Raw genomic sequence first — 18,856 nt, 5'->3', positions numbered from 1 at the left:
TCTCAACCCTGCTGGTTATTTTTACTTTATTTTCAGGAGTTTCATTTTTCTCTTAGTTAGATGACAGTCATCCTCTACTAACTTCTTCAAGAAGAGCTTATGGAAATGATTTCCCTGGTTTTATATGTTTGATAATATTTGCCTGTGGCCTTTCTACTGAATTGCAGTTTTGTTAAGTATAAAATTCTTGGGTCACATATTTTTTCCATAAGAGCTTTGCAGGCATTTTCCTCACAACATTTTGGCTTTAAATAATGACATATAAAGGTATGCAGCCAGCTTGATTTTCCCCAAGATAAAAGATAGATATTTTAATCTTCTAGGTTGTATGCCCAAAGATTGTTTATTTTTATTTAATGTCCAATAATTTTATTAGGTTGTACCTGTGTATTATTCCTAGAAAGTTTTCTTGTTCATGCCATTTTGGGTTCCTTTCCTTAGGAATATCAATTATGAACATGTTGGACCTTCTTTGTCTGCCCTTCTACATCTTCTATGTCTCCTCCAATCCATTTTTAACTTTCTGTTCATTTTCATTTCATTGTAGTTACATATACGAGGTTATCTTCTGTGTCCCTTACTTTGAGTTTTATGTATGTATCTTTCTGATAAAACTCATTCTTTCTATTTTATTTATTTATTTTTAATTCTTTATTCTTGCAAGTATTATATATGTCCTCCCTCCCTTTCCCCCTTTGACCCTCTCTAGCCCACCCCTGCCCCCACCCCAGGTCTTTAGCACCTATTGTTTGTGTGCATGGACTATGCATATATGCATACAACTTCTTTGGTCACCTCCTGCACTGGCCTCTACCAGGGCTGGGGAACCTGCAACTGAGTTATCCTTTGCTTTTCCAGATAAATTTTATAATCACCTTTTTAATTTCAAAAAAAATTTACTGGGAATTTTTTATTGGATTGCATGGATTTTTATATCAATTTGGGGAGTAGTTGACATTCTTAAAGTATTGAGTCTTTCAGTTCATAAACATGATATATATTCTTGTATTCTTATAGGTCTTTAAAAATTCTTCTTAGTGATATTTTAGTTTGTTTGGATAAAGGTCTTGTATATGTTTCATTGGACTTATTCCTATGTATTTTATGTTTTGGGATGCTACTTTAAATGGTTTTGTTTATAAATTTAATTTCTTAAATGTTCCTAGATAGTACATAGAAGTATAATTATTTTTTGTATGTTGATCTTATACTTAGTGACCTTGATAAATCATGGATTAATTCCAATATTTTATCTAGTTGGTTATTTTGAATTTTCTAAATAAACAATTTTTTCTTCTGGGGAAAATGACAATTTTGTTTCTTTTTGATCAGTTTTGAATGTTGAACTTCTGAGATAAACCCAATGTAGTCATGATGTATTATTCCTTTTAGATATTGTGGTTTTTAGTTTGCTAATGTTTTGTTTCTTTTTTTGAATCTATGGTTCATGAGTAACATTGACCTATAATTTTTCCCTTTTCCTACTGTCTTTCTTAGGTCTATGACAGTTAGGTTAACATCATCAATTGAGTTGGAAGATATTTAATTTTTGTTTTTCTTTCCTTTGGTAGAATTTTTATAATATTTGAGTCCCATCTTCTTTAAATGTTTGCTAGAATTTGCTTGTAAAGTTATTAGGGCCAGAATATTCTTTATGAAAGGTTTTACTTACAAATTCACTATCTCTAATAGGCATAGAACTATTTTAACTTTCTATTTCGTCTTGTGCTAGTTTTGATAAATTGTATTTTTCTAGGAATTTTTACTTTTTATCTAACTTTTCACATTTATTGACATAATATCCATTTATTCTCTTCCTTCATTTAGGTTCTGTAGTAATTTCCCTGTTTTCATTATTTAATGAGCTCTTTGTACCTTCTGACTTATTTTTTAAATCAGATTCACTAGGTATTTTATTAATTTTATTAGTCTTTTTAAAGACAACTTTTGACTTTGTTGTTATATAGTATAGTTACTTTCCATTTCATTAATTTCTGCTATTGTTTTTGTTATCTCGTTTTTTATTTGTTTGGGTTTTTATTTTTTAACTAGAGTTCCGATGCACAAAATTTGTGCAAGGGGCTTGGCCCTCGCAGCCCTGGCTTTGTCCGGAAGGTCCTCTGGACAGTCGTTCCGCTGTTCAGCCTTTTGGTCAATTTGCATATTTTGCTTTCATCATTATAGATGTTTGCTATTGATTTTCTAAATTACTGAGGTGGATGCTTACATTTTTGGTTTTCAAACTGTGTTTCAAGATGCCTCAGGGTACAGCCATAAAATTGCAGGGCATCATGGAATATTCTGGATTTTTAAGGAAATATGGCAGTACTCAGAACTTGTTGGATAGTATACAGGCTATTAGTTTGAGGTAATTCATAGTCCCAATATTAGATTATACCATCTTTTTAGCTCTTTAGTGCCTCCAAGGAAGTATTTGCTGACATAACATTTTTTTGTTATTCTCATAGTAGAATTGGTACAAATTACCTTATTCATCATTACCAGAAATGGAAGTTTTGGATTAGTGTTCTAATTATTCTCTATTATCTATAATAATAAAAGCATAATATGCTAGTTAGACTGGATGTCCTTCCTGATGAAGCCAGGGCTGCGAGGGAAGCCCAGGTCCCGGGTGCCGGAGGGAAGCTGGTGCCAGCAGCTGGGGGAAGGAAGGCCTACTCTTGCACGAATTTCGTGCATCGGGCCTCTAGTTTATTTATAAATGATCTTTAATTGAAGTATTTTCCTCTGTAGTTCTTAACTATCCGGACAGCATTGTACTGCCTCACTGTTGATGTCCTCTATGATGTCATGTGAGTGGCAGCCATCAACATTGCAGCCCACAGTCTGGGCAGTCTCAGGATCTCTTGAATGGTTCCAGAGGATTCTCTGGCTAAAGATCAGTGCTGCATCTGTCTTGCAATGTTGACAATCTCATCAGTGTCCACTGTACATAATGTTTTTTGCTTCTTTCTATCTCTTCGAGGTTCTTTGAGGCCTTTGATGATCAGGGCAGAGGCAGAAGGTACTACTTCCACCTGGGCCTGTCTGTTCTGAATGGTCCGTTTCATTGTAATCCTCAGACCCTTCCAATCACCTTCTGCTTTGGCGATTTCATCAGCAAATATTTTCTGGAGGCAGGCCCAGGGAGCCTCTCTTGGGAACCAGGGCAGACATGGCACTGACCTCCCCACTGGTGCAACCCAAGTATATGACTTTGACCTCGTTGGAGTTGCATTTTGGCAGCATGTTGGAGGCGACTGGTGTCAGATGAACCTGGATTTTGGATAACCAAAGAAAGTTGTACCTAAGCCTCCTCTGAGCTGAAAGCAGAAAGCTAGCTCCTATTTTTTTAAATGAGGACCAAAACTTCTTTTTTTATATAAAAGAAGTTGATGAAATAGCCTTAACAATTATACCAATGATTGTTTATAGTAATCACCCCTTTTCGAGTGTTCCTTTTGTTGTTAGTATTAATATTCATAGGTCTATATAGTCTTTTCTTATTTTCCCTAATCATTTTTGCATTGTGTGATTCTATGATTAATTTACTTTTTCAACTAAAGTTTTCAGATATTGACCTGGACCAGGCATTATTCCAGCCCTTTCCATCAGAAATTATATTTCAGAACTACACTCCCTGCGAAGTCTATGAAGTTCCATTGGTTTTGAGGAACAATGACAAAGTGAGTATGTTTGATGCGATGGCGCTATCTTTCATGGATACATAAGAAGGAGCAAATTAAATTGGGATCATGTAGGATCTTAGATAAATTCTTTAAGACCTAGGAAAATAGATGAAAACATACCCATTGACTGTAGGCTTAATGAAGACAAGACTCTGTTGGTTGGTTTGTTGCTATATGTATGTTCAATCCCTGGGCAGTGCCCAACAAACAGAAAGCTCCCAACGTGCACTAACGTTTTCTTGAATAAAGGATTGGCTAGATGAATGTCATGAAGTTCTCATGTGTGACCAGTGGTCTAGGCTTTCATTTAAGACAGGGTGATTACTATTCATGCTTACATACTTTGCTTTAGAGCCTCCCTAATTGAAGGTGTAAACTCATCTAAATTGTGGTTATTCAGCCAATGCTTTTATATTCTACAAATTGTATTTTCTTTTAATTAAAAAAAATGGATATCTCTTTCCCCCTTTCCTTTCTACCTCTTTTTACCTCAGAAGACTTTAGATTTTTTGTTTACAGATAGTTTTGGGCAGCTTCTCTCACTGTTTATACCTTGTCACTTTGTGGTTGCAACTGAGGATTTCTTCTCCATCCTGTGCCTTTTTCTTCAGAGATAAATTAGGGCTTATTTTTTAAAAAGATACTAAATGCCTGAAGATTTCCTTGACATATAATGATTGTGGAAAAAAAAAGAATTAGGCTGGAGGTCAGCATAAAGCACAGGTCGGTATGAAAAGTAATCAGATAGGGAGGAAAGGTCTCTGAGAGATGCTAAAGTTTAGGTGTAACGACAAGTAAAAATACTTATAGAATCTAAGAATGTGGAGGCAAATTCTCATTAACCAAGGGAATTCTCCTGACCGAGGGAAGATAAGTAAAGACTATGCAAGAATCCAAGGCAATGGGAAGACTTGCAGGTATCTTTGGCACAGTAGCTCATTAAATGAATCAGTGATGCTTCAAAGATCAGTGGGATGATTTAGTGACAGCAAAGCCAGACCCTGGAGAAAAAGGGCATATTTTGTTTTTTGCTGCAGGAGTGTTAGCAAGAGAAGCTCAAGGGATAGAAGCTGAAGTGTAGGCACAGAGAAGAAAAAGAACCCAGGTGTTCAGGATTATGTTCCTAGACCTTAAGAAGAGATATATTGCATAGACTTTAGGACTCTCTCTTTTCATATAGGGCTGCCAGATAATTTAGTTTCTCACTTCCAGTTCTCTTTTTCCCTTTCTACATTACTTTTTTTTTTTTTTAACTTTTGCATGAGTTTTCTTAGGCTTTGAAAGCCAGAGAGGAGATAGTCTAAGTCTTCAGTAGGTTGAGGGGTAGTTTGGGCCACTCTTCCCTGGCCCTAAACAAGAAAGGCATGCCAGTTGGTTTATATGGACAAGTCAAGGATAAGGGACATGTGTAAGTTTTACTGCCAAAGGCCACTCAATTCTCATGGATAACCTGAGAGCTCTTGGTAAGATGCTGCTCGAGGGTTGGACCCCATCAAAAAGGATGGTTCTCATCTAGGGAAATTCAGCCAGCAACAAGCAGACAGATTTCTCTGTGCCAGGCAGGCTTGTTTCTGGGCAAGTTACTCCCAGGGCCCTTCCTTATACTAGATGCCTGATATGAGCCTACTTCTCTGCTTCGTAGGTTCATGGACACTTAAGGAACCACTGAGATCTATTTGGGCACCGTGCCACTCACCTTTTATTGGCTTCCTCACTGGCACGGAATGCAAACAGACATAGCCTGTTTGGTCATTATCTGTCTCTCTCTCTCAAACACACAAGTTGAAAGTAAGCCATGAACACTCCACAAGCCACAACATGATTCTACTTTGGATACAATAATAATCAGCCAGACTCCAGAGGCAGACAGATCTGGGTTCAGATTCCAGCTGTCTCCCAGCTGCAGACCGTGGGCAGGTCATGGGCCATGGGGATAATAACACCCATCTCAATAAGTTGTTCGGAATAGTGAATGAGATACCGAGTGTATGCAGTTCAGTGCTTGTCACGTCGTAAGCACTATACCATTATTACTTTTATTATTATTATATTAGTGTCACTCTTGTTTTCCTTCCTAGTTTTTAGTTCACAGTTATGCTGTTATTGAAGTATTCCCAGCAAGCTTACACCGTATCACTTAACACATCATAAATGTCAGGGCACATTTCCCTTATCTCTATGAGTTTGCATACATCTCTTCCTTATCTCTTCACCCTCTGGTCTTACCTGTCTGAATTCTCTTTGCATTCCTTCACCCCTTTCCCATCTGGTGATAGCTTTGAGAGGTGGTGGGAGGTCTTTTTCCCTCCCTTTTCACCTGAGGCATCTGAGTCAGACTTGACTATAGTTAACTTTCCTTCTGCCCACTTCAGTCTTTAAAAAAACAATCCTGTCTCCCTTTCCTAGTGTCCCTAGAACCTCCACCCCTGATCACCCTCATTCTCCTCATGACTGCATTTCCTTTATTGCTTGGGCTAACTGAGAGAGAGCTACTACTCTAGGCAAGGCAAGCAAGGCAGAGAAATAAGACTTTAAAAGAATAAAACTGTTTGAAGCTGTTGGGAGACTGGCCTTGGGGACATTATACTGTTTTCTTTGTTCTTGCTTCCCAGTGGTGTTTACTTAGGACAATCTCATAGAGAGGAAGGCGGAGTTAAGCTGGGACTTGACTTGAACACCCTTGCTCGGTGAAGCTGTGGCAATAGGGCAAGTGTCTGGTTCTTCATCTGTAGAATGGGGGTCATAGTGTAGCTCAAAGTTTATTGGGAGAGTTAAGCGACACCTCATGTGCAGTGATGGTGCGTAGCAAGAGTGCAGCAAGTGTGGTTTCTGCTCCCAGAGCAATTCTCAGATGTTGGGAAATCCAGCTCAACTCGGCTGTGTGAGAGCGGTCTTGGCAGTCACATTCTTGGTCTCTGAAGATAGTCACATTTAAATAATAAAATGAACAAAGACTTAAAATAACAATAAAGTGAGTAATAATAATGTTCATGAAATTCAAAGTTAAAATACATTGATTGCTTACTTTGTGTAAGACACTGGGATAGAGGTAGGGCCTGTCATCTCCTATTACAGTTGATGGAACTGAAGTTTAGACCTGACCAAGGTCGCCTGGCTAGCGGGTGGTAGATGGAGATTTCATGTTTACCTACGAGGCCTGCACTTCCCCTTCTGCACTTTCACACGCACAGTCATCGCTCTGTGTTTTTCTTGCAGATTCCAAGGATGGTGAAAGTTATTGAGGAAAGCTCGCCGTACTTTAAAGTAATCAGCCCCAAAGACATTGGCCACAAAGTAGCTCCAGGAGTGCCGTCCATATTCCGCATCCTCTTCACTCCAGAGGAGAACAAGGTAACGGCAGTGCTGGCAAGAAATTGGTTGCATGCTTTCACCAGCAGTTTGCAATTCAGGCATTAAGGAAGTGGTGGTTGGTTTTGGTGTTGGTGTGGGTATTGGTATTGTTAGTAGGGGTATTAGCTGTATTGGTTGTGGTGTAGGTGGTAGTGATATTGGTTTGATGGTGGTAGTTGTGTTGTTGATGGTTTCGGTGGTGGTGGTAGTGGTGGCGGTAGTGATATTGCTGTTGTTGATGGTATTGGTGGTGGTGGTGGTGTTGATGGTGTTACTGTTGGTGGTGGTGGTGATGAGAGGAGTAAGACTGGGCGAGAGGAGGGGATGGCATTCCACTGGGAATGAGGATACAACTGTCAAGGAGTGTTGAGGGCTTATATGAGCTGTAAGTAGCCAGGATGTAAAGAAGGGTAATCCTTCTAAACCCTCCTCTCCCTTCTCCCCCAGCACCTACCTCAGCATATTTATATTTGACTGTACAGTTAGAGGGATACCAAAAAGGAAAAGGTGTGGTCCAGATGCTGCGAGCTAAGGCAAATGGCTTCTTGGAAGTTTGGGATTCTAGCTATTACATTCCTCTGCCCCAGATTCTAACTAGTTTTGGGAAAGAGACCTAAGATCCAAATATTGATCACAGTATCAGTCTAATTAATGGTAAAAAATGTGGCCAGACCTGAGGACTAGAAGGGGCTTCCTCCTGTTTGCCTGGAAAGGGATTGGTAGATAATTGGGCCTTGGTGAAGGGCTGACCTCACTGATAGCTCCATCCAAGGAGGAGTGGAGAAGCTATAGCTTAGAGCATGTGTACACAGGAAGAATGGAAAGAGCCTGAATTCAAAAAGAGGCCATTTCCCCTGAGCACCATGGAGCGGTGGGGAATATAACCCATCCTTAGGCTCTCCTCGCTTGAAGGAATTCCAGTTCCTCCCAGAAGGAAGGACCAGCTAAGGGGGACTGAGAGAGGAGGCTTCCTCCCTAGCCCTTCTCTAAGAGCACAAAAGTGTGGGTTGAATTTTCCTCTATATGGACCAAAGTGGGGACTTATGGGTTTTACCTGCATGATCAAAGGAGTTAGGACAAAAAATAAGGTTTAAATAGGCATGACAAAATATCAGGTTATATATAACTAGAGGCCCGGTGCACGAAATTCATGCACTTGGAGGGTGGGGGCGGTCCCTCAGCCTGGCCTGTGCCCTCTCCCAGTCCGGGAGCCTTTGGGGGATGTCCGACTGATGGGCCTAAGCCAGTGATGGCGAACCTATAACATGCATGTCAGAGGTGACACGCGAACTCATTTTTTTGGTTGATTTTTCTTTGTTAAATGGCATTTAAATATATAAAATAAATATCAAAAATATAAGTCTTTGTTTTACTATGGTTGCAAATATCAAAAAATTTCTATATGTGACATGGCGCCAGAGTTAAGTTAGGGTTTTTCAAAATAATGACACGCCAAGCTCAAAAGGTTCGCCATCACTGGCCTAAGCTGTCAGTCAGACATCCTTAGCATTGCTGTGGAGGTGGGAGAGGCTCCCGCCATCACTGCTGCACTCGCAGAGCCGTGAACCTGGCTCACAGCTTCTGGGTGAGTGGTGCTCCCCTTATGGGAGTGCACTGGCCACCAGGGGGGCAGCTCCTGCATTGAGCATCTGTCCCCTGGTGGTCAGTGCGCGTCATAGCGACCGGTTGTTTCCGCCGTTCAGTCGATTTGCATATTAGCCTTTTATTAAATAGGATGTTAATAGTGTTCGTGACATGTCATTATGGCTGGAATCAAAAGAGCATAACGGGGTCCGAGAGAACTAGATTTAAATCCTTGCTTCTCCATCACTAATACTTATTAGCTGCTGTCAGTGTCATTCCCCATATTCTTGTTTATTGCTATTGTTTCTACTTTTCTGGAGAGCAGGGATGGAGAATTTAAAATGTGATCTGCCAAGTATGTATCACTGTAGCGAGTGGTTCGAAATTCCATTATAATAAATAACACTGCAATTCTTATTTTGCCAATTTGTAATATCACTACTTCTTGGGCTGTGCTTGTGGACCTGGCATTTTGTTTGGTGTCCTGTTGAAATAAATGAAAAGATAAATAGCTCCAGAAGTAATGTCCTTTGTTAAGTGCGATTGAAGTCCTTGTTTTTCCTTGAGGCTCTATATCTGAATAGCAACTGATAAGAGAACAGCACCTGGATTTAGTTTGGGTGTCAAATTCCCACACTGACATTTCTGTAGGAAGCCAAGCATAAGCCGATTATAAGCCTTTGTGCATCTTGCAATAGAAAGCTTGCTGGACCTGAGGAGTTGGCTTTCCTTAATTTTTTTCTGTGCTGGAGAAAATATGTCTTCTGTTGGATAAGTATTTTTCTCCCAGCAGGTAGTCTGCCTGAGAAAAGGACACATGGGACTTTCTGAGGAGGTGGAATGTTCTGGATCAGTGGTTCTCAACCTTCCAAATGGTGTGACCCTTTAATACAGTTCCTCATGTTGTGGTGACCCCCAATTTCATTGTTACAAATTGAACATAATTAAAGCCTAGTGATTAATCACAAAAACAATATGTAATTATATATGTGTTTTCCAATGGTCTTAGGCGACCCCTGTGAAAGGGTCGTTCAACCCCCAAAGTGGTTGTGACCCACAGGTTGAGAACCGCTGTTCTAGATTGTGATAGGTGTGTGGGTTGTGTGGATAAACTCATTTGTCAAAATTGCACATTTAATACTTATGCTTTCCAATATACCCAAACTTTACCTTGAAACTATAGACATATAATAAGAATAGAAGGGGAGATGGATTGAGGTATAGAGAAAGCCAGAGTGGCAGAATATTAGTAATTGTTGAATCTGGTGATGGGTATGTGGGATGTGTTATACTGTTCTTTGTATATGTGTTCTTTGTATATGATTTAAGTTTTCCCTAATCAAAGGCTTAAAGAAAAGAGAGTTTTTATTACTGCTTATCTATACAGCAAATACATAATTGAAATGTATTTTAGGTATGTTTGTATTTACCTTATAAATATGGAATGCTAACATTCCATTGAGGATTACTACTTGGCTATATTTTGTGCCTGCTTATTTTTCTCCCAGGTTTTTTACTCCCTATTATCATTCCATTTCACCAACATTGCGTGTTTGCTGGGAAACCCCTGGATAAATTTTAACTGCTGTTTTACTGTTTCTTCTTCTAAGTATTTGAAAGTTATCAAAGGCTACAAGCGTGTATGCAGAGGCATAAAATGAGAATAATGGCTCCCTAGAGAACTGCAATGATCTCATTTTGCGTACATTAAGATTTTGTTTTGGATATGGGCTCGAAGCTATAATATGATTTACAGAATTTGTTTTTCTAAGGACATAGTGATTTCTCCTTTTGCTGACTAAGACTGATGGCGTGTGTGTGGAGAAGCTCTTGCTGCTACTTTTGCTTTATTTTTTCTGCAAAGATCCTCTTACACTTGCACCATCAGCAGTGTTTCCAGTCCCTGGGCATCTACATTTCCACTCTGACGGTTGGAAAGCCGACAGGGGCATGCACAGAATGGCCAGCTGGGGTTAGTCATGCTGTCTTTAGTGCTGCTCCAGAATGTAGCAGAGGACTAACTGGAGCCAGATTTATTTTAGGAAAAATAAAAGTTCATCTTTTCACTGTGTCATTTTTTCTTCAGTTGGCCAAATTGATAGCCACCGTACATATGTATTTTCCCTCCTTATCCCCTGCTGATCTGAGCACGCTCCATTCTCATTTATCCTCCTCACATCTGGAGGGTGAGATATGTAAATTGCAGTGTGCCATCGCTTAATAGGCCAGTCCCCTTTCAATCGGATTTTCAGCACCCATGTATATTAGCATGTCAGAGATGAAAATGCAATTCACATTTCCCCCCTGTCATCTATTAATCTGGCCTCCTAGGGATTGAACTTGTTAAGAATGCCAAATACCCAGATAACAGGTGCAGCAAATTTACTTCAGCTTTCCTTATCTCTTCTCACACAGACTTTAAAATAATGATTGGATATGTTATTAATCGAATAATCCTAGTGTACATGTCATCCTATCTAATAAAGAGGGAATATGCTAATTGATCCTTACACCATCACAAAGATGGCGGCACCCACAGCCAATAAGGAGGGAATATGCTAATTGACTGCCACACCCTCAACGATGGCGGCGCCCACAACCACAAGAAGGCAGTGCCCAGTCTCCTCAGTCTCACTGGGGCGCCTGCCTCTGGAGTCCCCCAGTCCCCTCAGCCCCCCAGCTGCCCAGGGCGGGCCCGAGGCGCAGGCAAACCTTGAATGGCAGCTGCCCAGCCACCCAGGGCCGGCTGAGGCTTGCGCTGCCGGCAGTGGCAGCAGCAGAGGTGTAATGAGGGTGTCACCTTCCCCTGATCGCTGGGTTGCCTCCTACACCTGAGGGCTCCCAGACTGTGAGAGGGGTCAGGCTGGGCTGAATTTTCATGCACTGGGCCTCTAGCTGAAACATAATAGTCAATGCTGTCATAATACCACAAAATTCTGGAGCCTGGCATTTTTCTTGACCTCTTAAATTTGTATATTTACTATGAAAAGGTGTTTGAAAAATAATAGGGTTTTGCAGTAAAGCAAAAGTGGGTACTTTCTTGGGCTTAAGGAAGCATCTGTTTAACTACAGTGTTATCATAGGGAAATGGCTACAGCGAATAAAATGTGAAGTGATGCAATTTTATTGTTATGTTTTAAGAAAACATCTAATTTATTGTCAAAACTGTTTTACTGATTTGTTACTGTGAAACTTAAAAAATGATGGCCCAAGAAAAATAGGAAAATGTTAACGTGTTTAGTGTTATCTAAAATGGCAATAATGAAATATATTGCCAGCATTTTGAATTAAAGTTTAGATATCATAAAATTTTCCACAATCAACAATGTTTGTTGGCAAAAAAATGTTAAGGATTTTGTGTTCTTTCTGCCTGGAATTGGCCCTCTCTAGTTCTGTCTGGGTCACCTCTGTAACCCCAGGGCCTAGCACAGTGCCTGACACACAGGATGTGTGCAGTACATATTCGTCAAGTGAGATAGGTAAGTAAAAGTTCATGTAAAGAAAATATAAATATGTGTTCTCAACCTGAGAATAGCCTACAGATGATAAAAGCAAAAAGCTTATAAAAAAGGACTCAAATGTCTTTTTGTGCCACAAGCATATTAGATGTTAACTTTCTTGTTATTTCAGCCAAAAGAAAGATGTCTGAGAGTCTTATATAAGAGGAGTTCTTCTCACCATTTTTGTTTCATGTCATCCTTGAGTCATATCACTACTTTTTTAGCTTTCTGGACTTGATCAGTATCATTTTATAATAAGGCTAATATGATGGTGTTGGGAAATCTCTTAATGAAGAACTCTTGATACTTTAATACCCAAATAAAGATATTAAAAATAAGTAATATTGTCCTAGCTGGTTTGGCTCAGTGGATGGAGCGTCAGGCTGGGGACTGAAGGGTCCCAGGTTCGATTCTGATCAAGGGCACATGCCTGGGTTGTGGGCTCGATCCCCAATAGGGGGAGTTCAGGAGGCAGCTGACCAATGATTCTCTCTCATCATTGATGTTTCTCTCTCTCTTCCCCCTTCCTCTCTGAAATCAAGAAAATTATATTAAAAAATGAGTAATATTCTTTCACTCACTCTGCACCAGGCCCAGTTCTGTGAGCTGGGATCCTTAGGAGAACAGAACAAACTTGGGCCTTTCTGGAGCTTGTGCTCCACAGTGAATAAACAAACATGCATATAATTTAATGTCAGGTATTGACCTGATAGAGAAGAGGGAGTGATGAGAGGGTCCTGTTTCCTTTCAATAGGAGAGTCAGGGAAGACTTGTCTGATGCGGTAACATTTGAACAGAAAACTAAATCAAGCCATGCACATATCTGAGGGAAGATGTGTGTCTGGGAGAGGGCAGGTTCAAAGGCCCTGCCACTGAAACATGCCGGGCAACAGAAGGCATGCGGCTAGAGCAGAGGACGCTGCTGGAAGAGCGTAGGAGACAAGGCTGCAGAGAGTGAGCATCTTAGGAATCACACAATGTAGGTCAGGGAGCCATCTGAAAGTGTCCTATATAATAAAAGGCTAATATGCAAATTGTCCCCTCGACCAGGAGTTCAACCAGCAGTTGGACCAGGGGGCGGGGCCAGCTGGCCAACCGCCTGTGGCCCTTCCCCTCAGCTGACCCAGCCCATGATCGGCCCCCTCCAACCCAATCCAGACCCCCACCCATGCACGAATTCGTGCACTGGGCCTCTAGTTAAAAATATTTTTTGTTATAGAAGCTTTCACTCATTTGTACAAGTAGAGAGAACAGTAGGTAGAGTGAACTGTCTTCCCTCAGATTTTCAGGTTATGAGTGCGTGACCAATCTTACTTCATCGATCTTGTTCCCTGCCCCAGAAGATTTGAAGCCAGCCCCATACATCATATTATTTCATCTGTAAATACTTCATTGTCTGTTTCTAAAAGATCAGGACCTTTAAAAAGTTAACATAGCCACAATACCACAAACACACCTAAAAACAATAGTTTAGGAGTGGGGGAAAGGCAGAAAGAGGATAGCCAGGGCTTAACTACACTGGCTATGCCCAACCTTGAATTCATTCAGCCTTGAGAGGCCGTTGCCTGAGCATTTAAAGGACAGAATTATTGCCATGTTTGCTCTCTCTCACAGAGCTAATATAAACTCAAGATTCATTCTTTTCACTTCTCAGAAAGCCACGTCTGCCAATTTCATACCCTACTGCTGGTGTTTCAAAGTTAAGAGGAAAGGCACGTTGGAAGGAAGGCTAATAGACAAAAAGTGGTTTGGACGTTTCATCTGGAGAGCACATGGGATAAAATTTTAGGATATAAAGTAAATTACGGCTGAGTCTCCTGTAGTAGAGGGGCCAGAGCTCACTGCTCTGGCGCTAAGCACAGCGGAAGGGAGTCCATCAGCTGAAGTAATTGCTTAGCTCGCAGTCTAACGAAGCCTCCCCTGTCGTAACACCGGAATTAATTTTAGGCCAGCACAGTAATATAAATTGTATATTACATAATCTAATGTAGTCATATTAAATGTAGAACTCTAGGGACTGGAATACATTATCGAGGAGCTGTTGAAAGAATCTCTTCATAATCTTTTATGAGTGCATGAATTGATTATGAAAAAAAATACACAGTGGTGGGCAAAAGTAGGTTTACAGTTTGTATGGCAAAAGGACGTGCAGGTTATGATTATTACAATGGCTTTATTAACGCAAAAGAATATCACAATGGCACAGTGCACTTAGGTACAATCTAGTAAGTGCTCCAGTTGCCAGCCTTCATTATTTACACATTCTTGTAGTCTTTGAATATCAGTGAACTGCCCGGCCAGTGTTGCTCAATGGTTAGGCGTTGACCCATAAACCAAGAGGTCATGGTTAGATTCCTGGTCAGATCACATGCCTTGTTTGGGGCTCAATTCCAGTAGGGGGCGGGCGGGAGGCAGCTGATTGATGTTTCTCTCTCATTGATGTTTCTATCTCTCTATCCCTCTCCCATCCTCTCTCTCTAAAATCAATAAAAACATATTTTTAAAAAAAGGAAAATCAGTAAAGAAACCTGAATTTCAGTGACCTGCAGGGTTAGCCCCACGGCCTCCTGAGGTCGTTGAATTCAAACATACTTTTTTGCCCACCCCTGTATAATTCCAACCAAACTTCAAGTCTTCCTCATTTGGACATATGAAAAGGGTTGAAAACATCCTTGTGAATATCTCTGTTGGCTTCCTAACTGTTCCCAGTTTCTTACAGAGCGAGGCAGAGAATATGTAAATATAGAATAAGATAGGACAAATTACTTTGGATCGCCTCTTATCCTGGGTTCAGCAGCAGCTTTTGTTCTTTCTCTCAAAGTCTCAGTTAATGTTCAGTCTCCACACCTGCCAGGAGCTTTCCAGTTTCTGATTCCCAACAAAACCTTTGCCTGCTAGGTTTGATCGCCTAAGAAACAATGAAAAACAACACTCACCTCTTTAGGATTCTGATGTAATCAGACAAGGCTGTTTCATTGTTGACTTCAGTGGGGTTTTCTAGGGTCAAATATGCTTAATGTAATTTGTGCTCCCCTATGTCTGGGTAACATAATTTTCAAGCCTGGCATTACCATCTAGAAACCAACTGGGGCTATCCATTTAACACATGTTAGAAGGCTGATTAGGCATGGTTAGAAGGAGGATGTGAAGGAACTGGTGTGAACCTCCTCTGATCGAAACACAAGGGTGCCATCCCCCACCCTTCCTCTCTAACATCTGGGAAACAAGAAATATAAGCTTTCTGTTAGCTTGTAGGCTTTAACACTTGAACTGCTCTCTCTGTCAGAAAAGAGTATCTCAATGAAAGTACAACTATAATTGTCTTGAGACAGTTTCATAGAATATATTAATTTTTTTTGCTAGATGCCTGGCATATGGCCATATTTCTTGCCCAATTATCTTGATCATGTTGCTGTGTCCACAGATAATGATTGTACCTTCTCCTGTAGGATTATGCCCATATGTTGACCTGTGTGACTGAAAGAGAAAAGTTCATCGTACCCATCAAAGCCAGAGGCGCTCGAGCCATCCTGGATTTTCCTGACAAGCTGAATTTTTCCACTTGCCCTGTCAAATACAGGACTCAGAAGATTCTGCTGGTCCGGAACATCGGCAACAGAGATGCTGTGTTTCACATCACAACATACAGGTATGCATTCCTGTGCCTCTTGTTTTTGATCCATGATAGCTATATCCAGTCAGCGTAGGGCATTGGCTAGAATAGCAGTTGGGGTTGGAACTGCTTGTTACAGCCTGGAGTTGCCAGGCTGGGAGATCTCACGGATGTGGGGCAGACTTCCTCTTCATCCCCAAAGGAATCCAAATTTCAAGGTTACCTGTTTGGGTTTGGAGGGTTTTCTGAAATGCTGGATGAGAGTCTCTCTACGTAGCATGGAGAATGGTCCGTGGGAATCTATTAATAAACGTTTGTTTTATCTAAGAATTTGATAACTGGCTGTACTATTTTTCTACTGCTATTATAACAAATTACCACCAACTTAGAGGCTTAAAACCATACAAATTTATTCTCTGGCATTAGACGGTCAGAAGCCTCACAGGGCTACATCAAAGGGGCCAGCAGGGCTGTGTTCTTATCTGAAGGCTTGAGGGGAGAATCCATTTCTTTGCCTTTTCCACTTCCTAGGGGCCACCCCTATTCCTTGGATCATGGTGCCCAGTTTTCTCCTCTGAAAAATAGGAAAAAGTATAGTAGCCACCTAATAGGGTTGTTGTGAGGAATAAATGAATTAATAAATGTTAATTGCTGATACACAGCAAGTGGAATATATTAAGTGTTTGTTTCTTTTGATTGTTTCTTCAAATGAGCTACGGCTAGTGTAGTAGGCAGAATAATGGTTCCTCAAATATGCCCATATTCGAATCTCAGAACCTGTGAGTGTATAATATGATATGTCAAAGGGGGTTTAGGGTTGCAGATGTCATTAAGGTTGCTAATCAGCTGACCTTAAAATGGGGAAGTTATCCTGGATTATCGGGATGGGCCAGTGTAATCAATCACAAGGCTCTTTAAAATAGAAGAGGGAGGCAGAAGGAGAGTTCAGAGTGATGAGATGTGTGAGAGAAACTCAACCTGCTCTGCAGGCTTTGAAGATGAGAAAGCAGAGCAGTAGAGAGGTTGTATAACTTGCTCAAGAGCACATAGCTAGTAAGCGGAAGGAGTTAGCGTTTCATCTGATAATTTGAGAAGTCGCTACAGGGTAGTAGACACCATGGGACAATATGAAGGACAATGAGCCAGTCCTTGCCTGCAAAGAGCTCTCTTATAAGGTGGGAAAGAACAATTGTTATGAAACTTCAAAACGGCGTCTGATCAGCAAGGCCATGACAAGAGTGACCAGCTTGGGAGGATAGGAAACAGAGGGTCAAGTTCTTTTCTATGACTTCAAAAAGTGTGTATATTGATCTGGACTGTGAGCCCATTTTCTGAAGGGCTTTATCTGTGGAATCCTTTGCTGGTTTAAGGATACATCTCTTGAGAAAGGATTAGCATTTGCTTCTGCCTGGTTCATAAAGGTTAGATTGCATAGACTCTTGGTGATTATTTGCTGATTATTTGACTTGGGGGTTCGTGGACTGAGAGTATAAATCCAAACCCCAAACCTGCATAGGACACATGTCCAAAGTTATGAATCCCTAGATAAGTTTTGTTCCTTCCTCTCAAAACCAAGACAGACATTTTTCCTTGTGCTAATGGAGAATGGTTTGGCAGCCCTTCAAGTTTCCCGGTTCTATTTTTTTTTTTTTTAAATATTTTATTGGTTTTTTACAGAGAGGAAGGGAGAGGGATAGAGAGTTAGAAACATCGACCAGCTGCCTCCTGCACACTCCCCACTGGGGATGTGCCCGCAACCAAGGTACATGCTCTTGACCGGACTCGAACCTGGGACCCTTCAGTCCGCAGGCCGGTGCTCTATCCACTGAGCCAAACCGGTTAGGGCAGGTTTCCCGGTTCTATATGGGGGTTTTGTTATACGTGCCCTGACTTGACCGTCTCAAGGCGGGCTGTTAAAGCCCGGGCTTCCAGGTTGCTGGGAACCCAGGGCAGACCCAGCACTAGCTCAGTGGCCTGCGGCTCTAGTTCTCAGTTTCTTCCTCGTTTTTGAATCTTGCGGATTTGCCTGAATTGTTTGCGTGCTCAGCCACACATTTATGTAGTTGTATTTTATCCAGTCTTTCTAGGTATTCCTTGTAGAAGAGTTTTCAACTTGCTCGGTCTGCTGCATGGTAGGTAGCAGGGCTGCCGTAATGCAGGTTGAAGGCACATCCCCTGGGAAGGGATTTGTGTTTATTCTTCCACGTGTCCCAGGAGCATCACTGTCTCTGAACCATTTCACGTAGATCTGAGTTTCTGCCTGGTATTGTATGTCTCCTCGCGGATACACTATTTTTAGTATTTCTTTGCAGCATAGGTCTACTGGAAATTCTCTCAGCCTTTATCTATTTAATGAAAAGTATTTTGCCTTCATTTTTGATAGACATTTTCTCTGCATTATGGAACTCTGAATTGACAGTAATAGATACACATATTTTATTTAGTACTTTAGCGATGTCACTTTATGGTCTATTGGCTTATATTTTTCTCATGAGAAGTCTCCTTATAACCCTTATCTTTTTCCTCGATGTCTTTTTCTTGGGCTGCCTTCAAGATTTTTTTCTTATACAGGTGGGCAAAAGTAGGTTTACAGGTGTGATACAAATATATAGCCCAATAATTTATAAATAATTAATAATGTGAGAATAAACTGTGTTTTGTGTACACACAACTGTAAACCTACTTTTGCCTACCCCTATATTTGTAGTTTTTTAGCACTTTGAATATGATGCGTCCAGGTGTGGGTTTTGTGTTTTATTTTTAAGAAATTATTTATTTTGCTTTTGTTTAGCTTTAGTTTCAATCTTGCACGGGGTTCTCTGAGCTTCCTGGATCTTTTTTTATTTTTGGAGGATCTCAGCCATGATCTCTTCAAATGTTTCTTCTTCTCCGTCCTCTCTCACTGCTTCTTCTGCTTCTCACAGGCGACACAGTCTGCAGGCGCCCATCTCCTTTGAGGGCTGAAGACTGTCCATTTTTAGATTTCCTGCCACTTGTTTGTCCTGCAACCCCAGTGCTCTGAATGGCTCAAGAAAACTTGGGATTTTGCTGTTTATCGTGGGGGTTTTTTTGTTTTGTTTTGTTTTCATCGTTAGAGTAGGAGAGACCCTCTTTCTAGC

At 40.8% G+C, this 18,856-nt stretch overlaps 1 protein-coding gene and 1 pseudogene across 1 annotated transcript in view; one reads left to right on the top strand and one right to left on the bottom strand.

Annotated features, from left to right (window-relative positions):
* The window catches only part of HYDIN (HYDIN axonemal central pair apparatus protein), a 343,591-nt gene that overhangs the window by 70,617 nt on the left and 254,118 nt on the right, over positions 1 to 18,856 (top strand). Inside the window, exons 6-8 of the mRNA XM_036346816.1 lie at positions 3,567 to 3,686; positions 6,906 to 7,040; positions 15,574 to 15,773. Of these exons, the coding sequence (XP_036202709.1) occupies positions 3,567 to 3,686; positions 6,906 to 7,040; positions 15,574 to 15,773 (455 nt within the window). The remainder of the gene's footprint in view (positions 1 to 3,566; positions 3,687 to 6,905; positions 7,041 to 15,573; positions 15,774 to 18,856) is intronic.
* On the bottom strand, positions 2,758 to 3,324 carry LOC118674106 (annotated as a pseudogene).

Source organism: Myotis myotis, unplaced genomic scaffold (genome assembly GCF_014108235.1).
Source record: "Myotis myotis isolate mMyoMyo1 unplaced genomic scaffold, mMyoMyo1.p scaffold_m19_p_19, whole genome shotgun sequence".
In the NCBI taxonomy this organism is placed as follows: Eukaryota; Metazoa; Chordata; class Mammalia; order Chiroptera; family Vespertilionidae; genus Myotis; species Myotis myotis.
The sequence above is the reverse complement of the archived record's forward strand: the minus strand, read 5'-3'. Positions and strand labels throughout refer to the sequence as shown.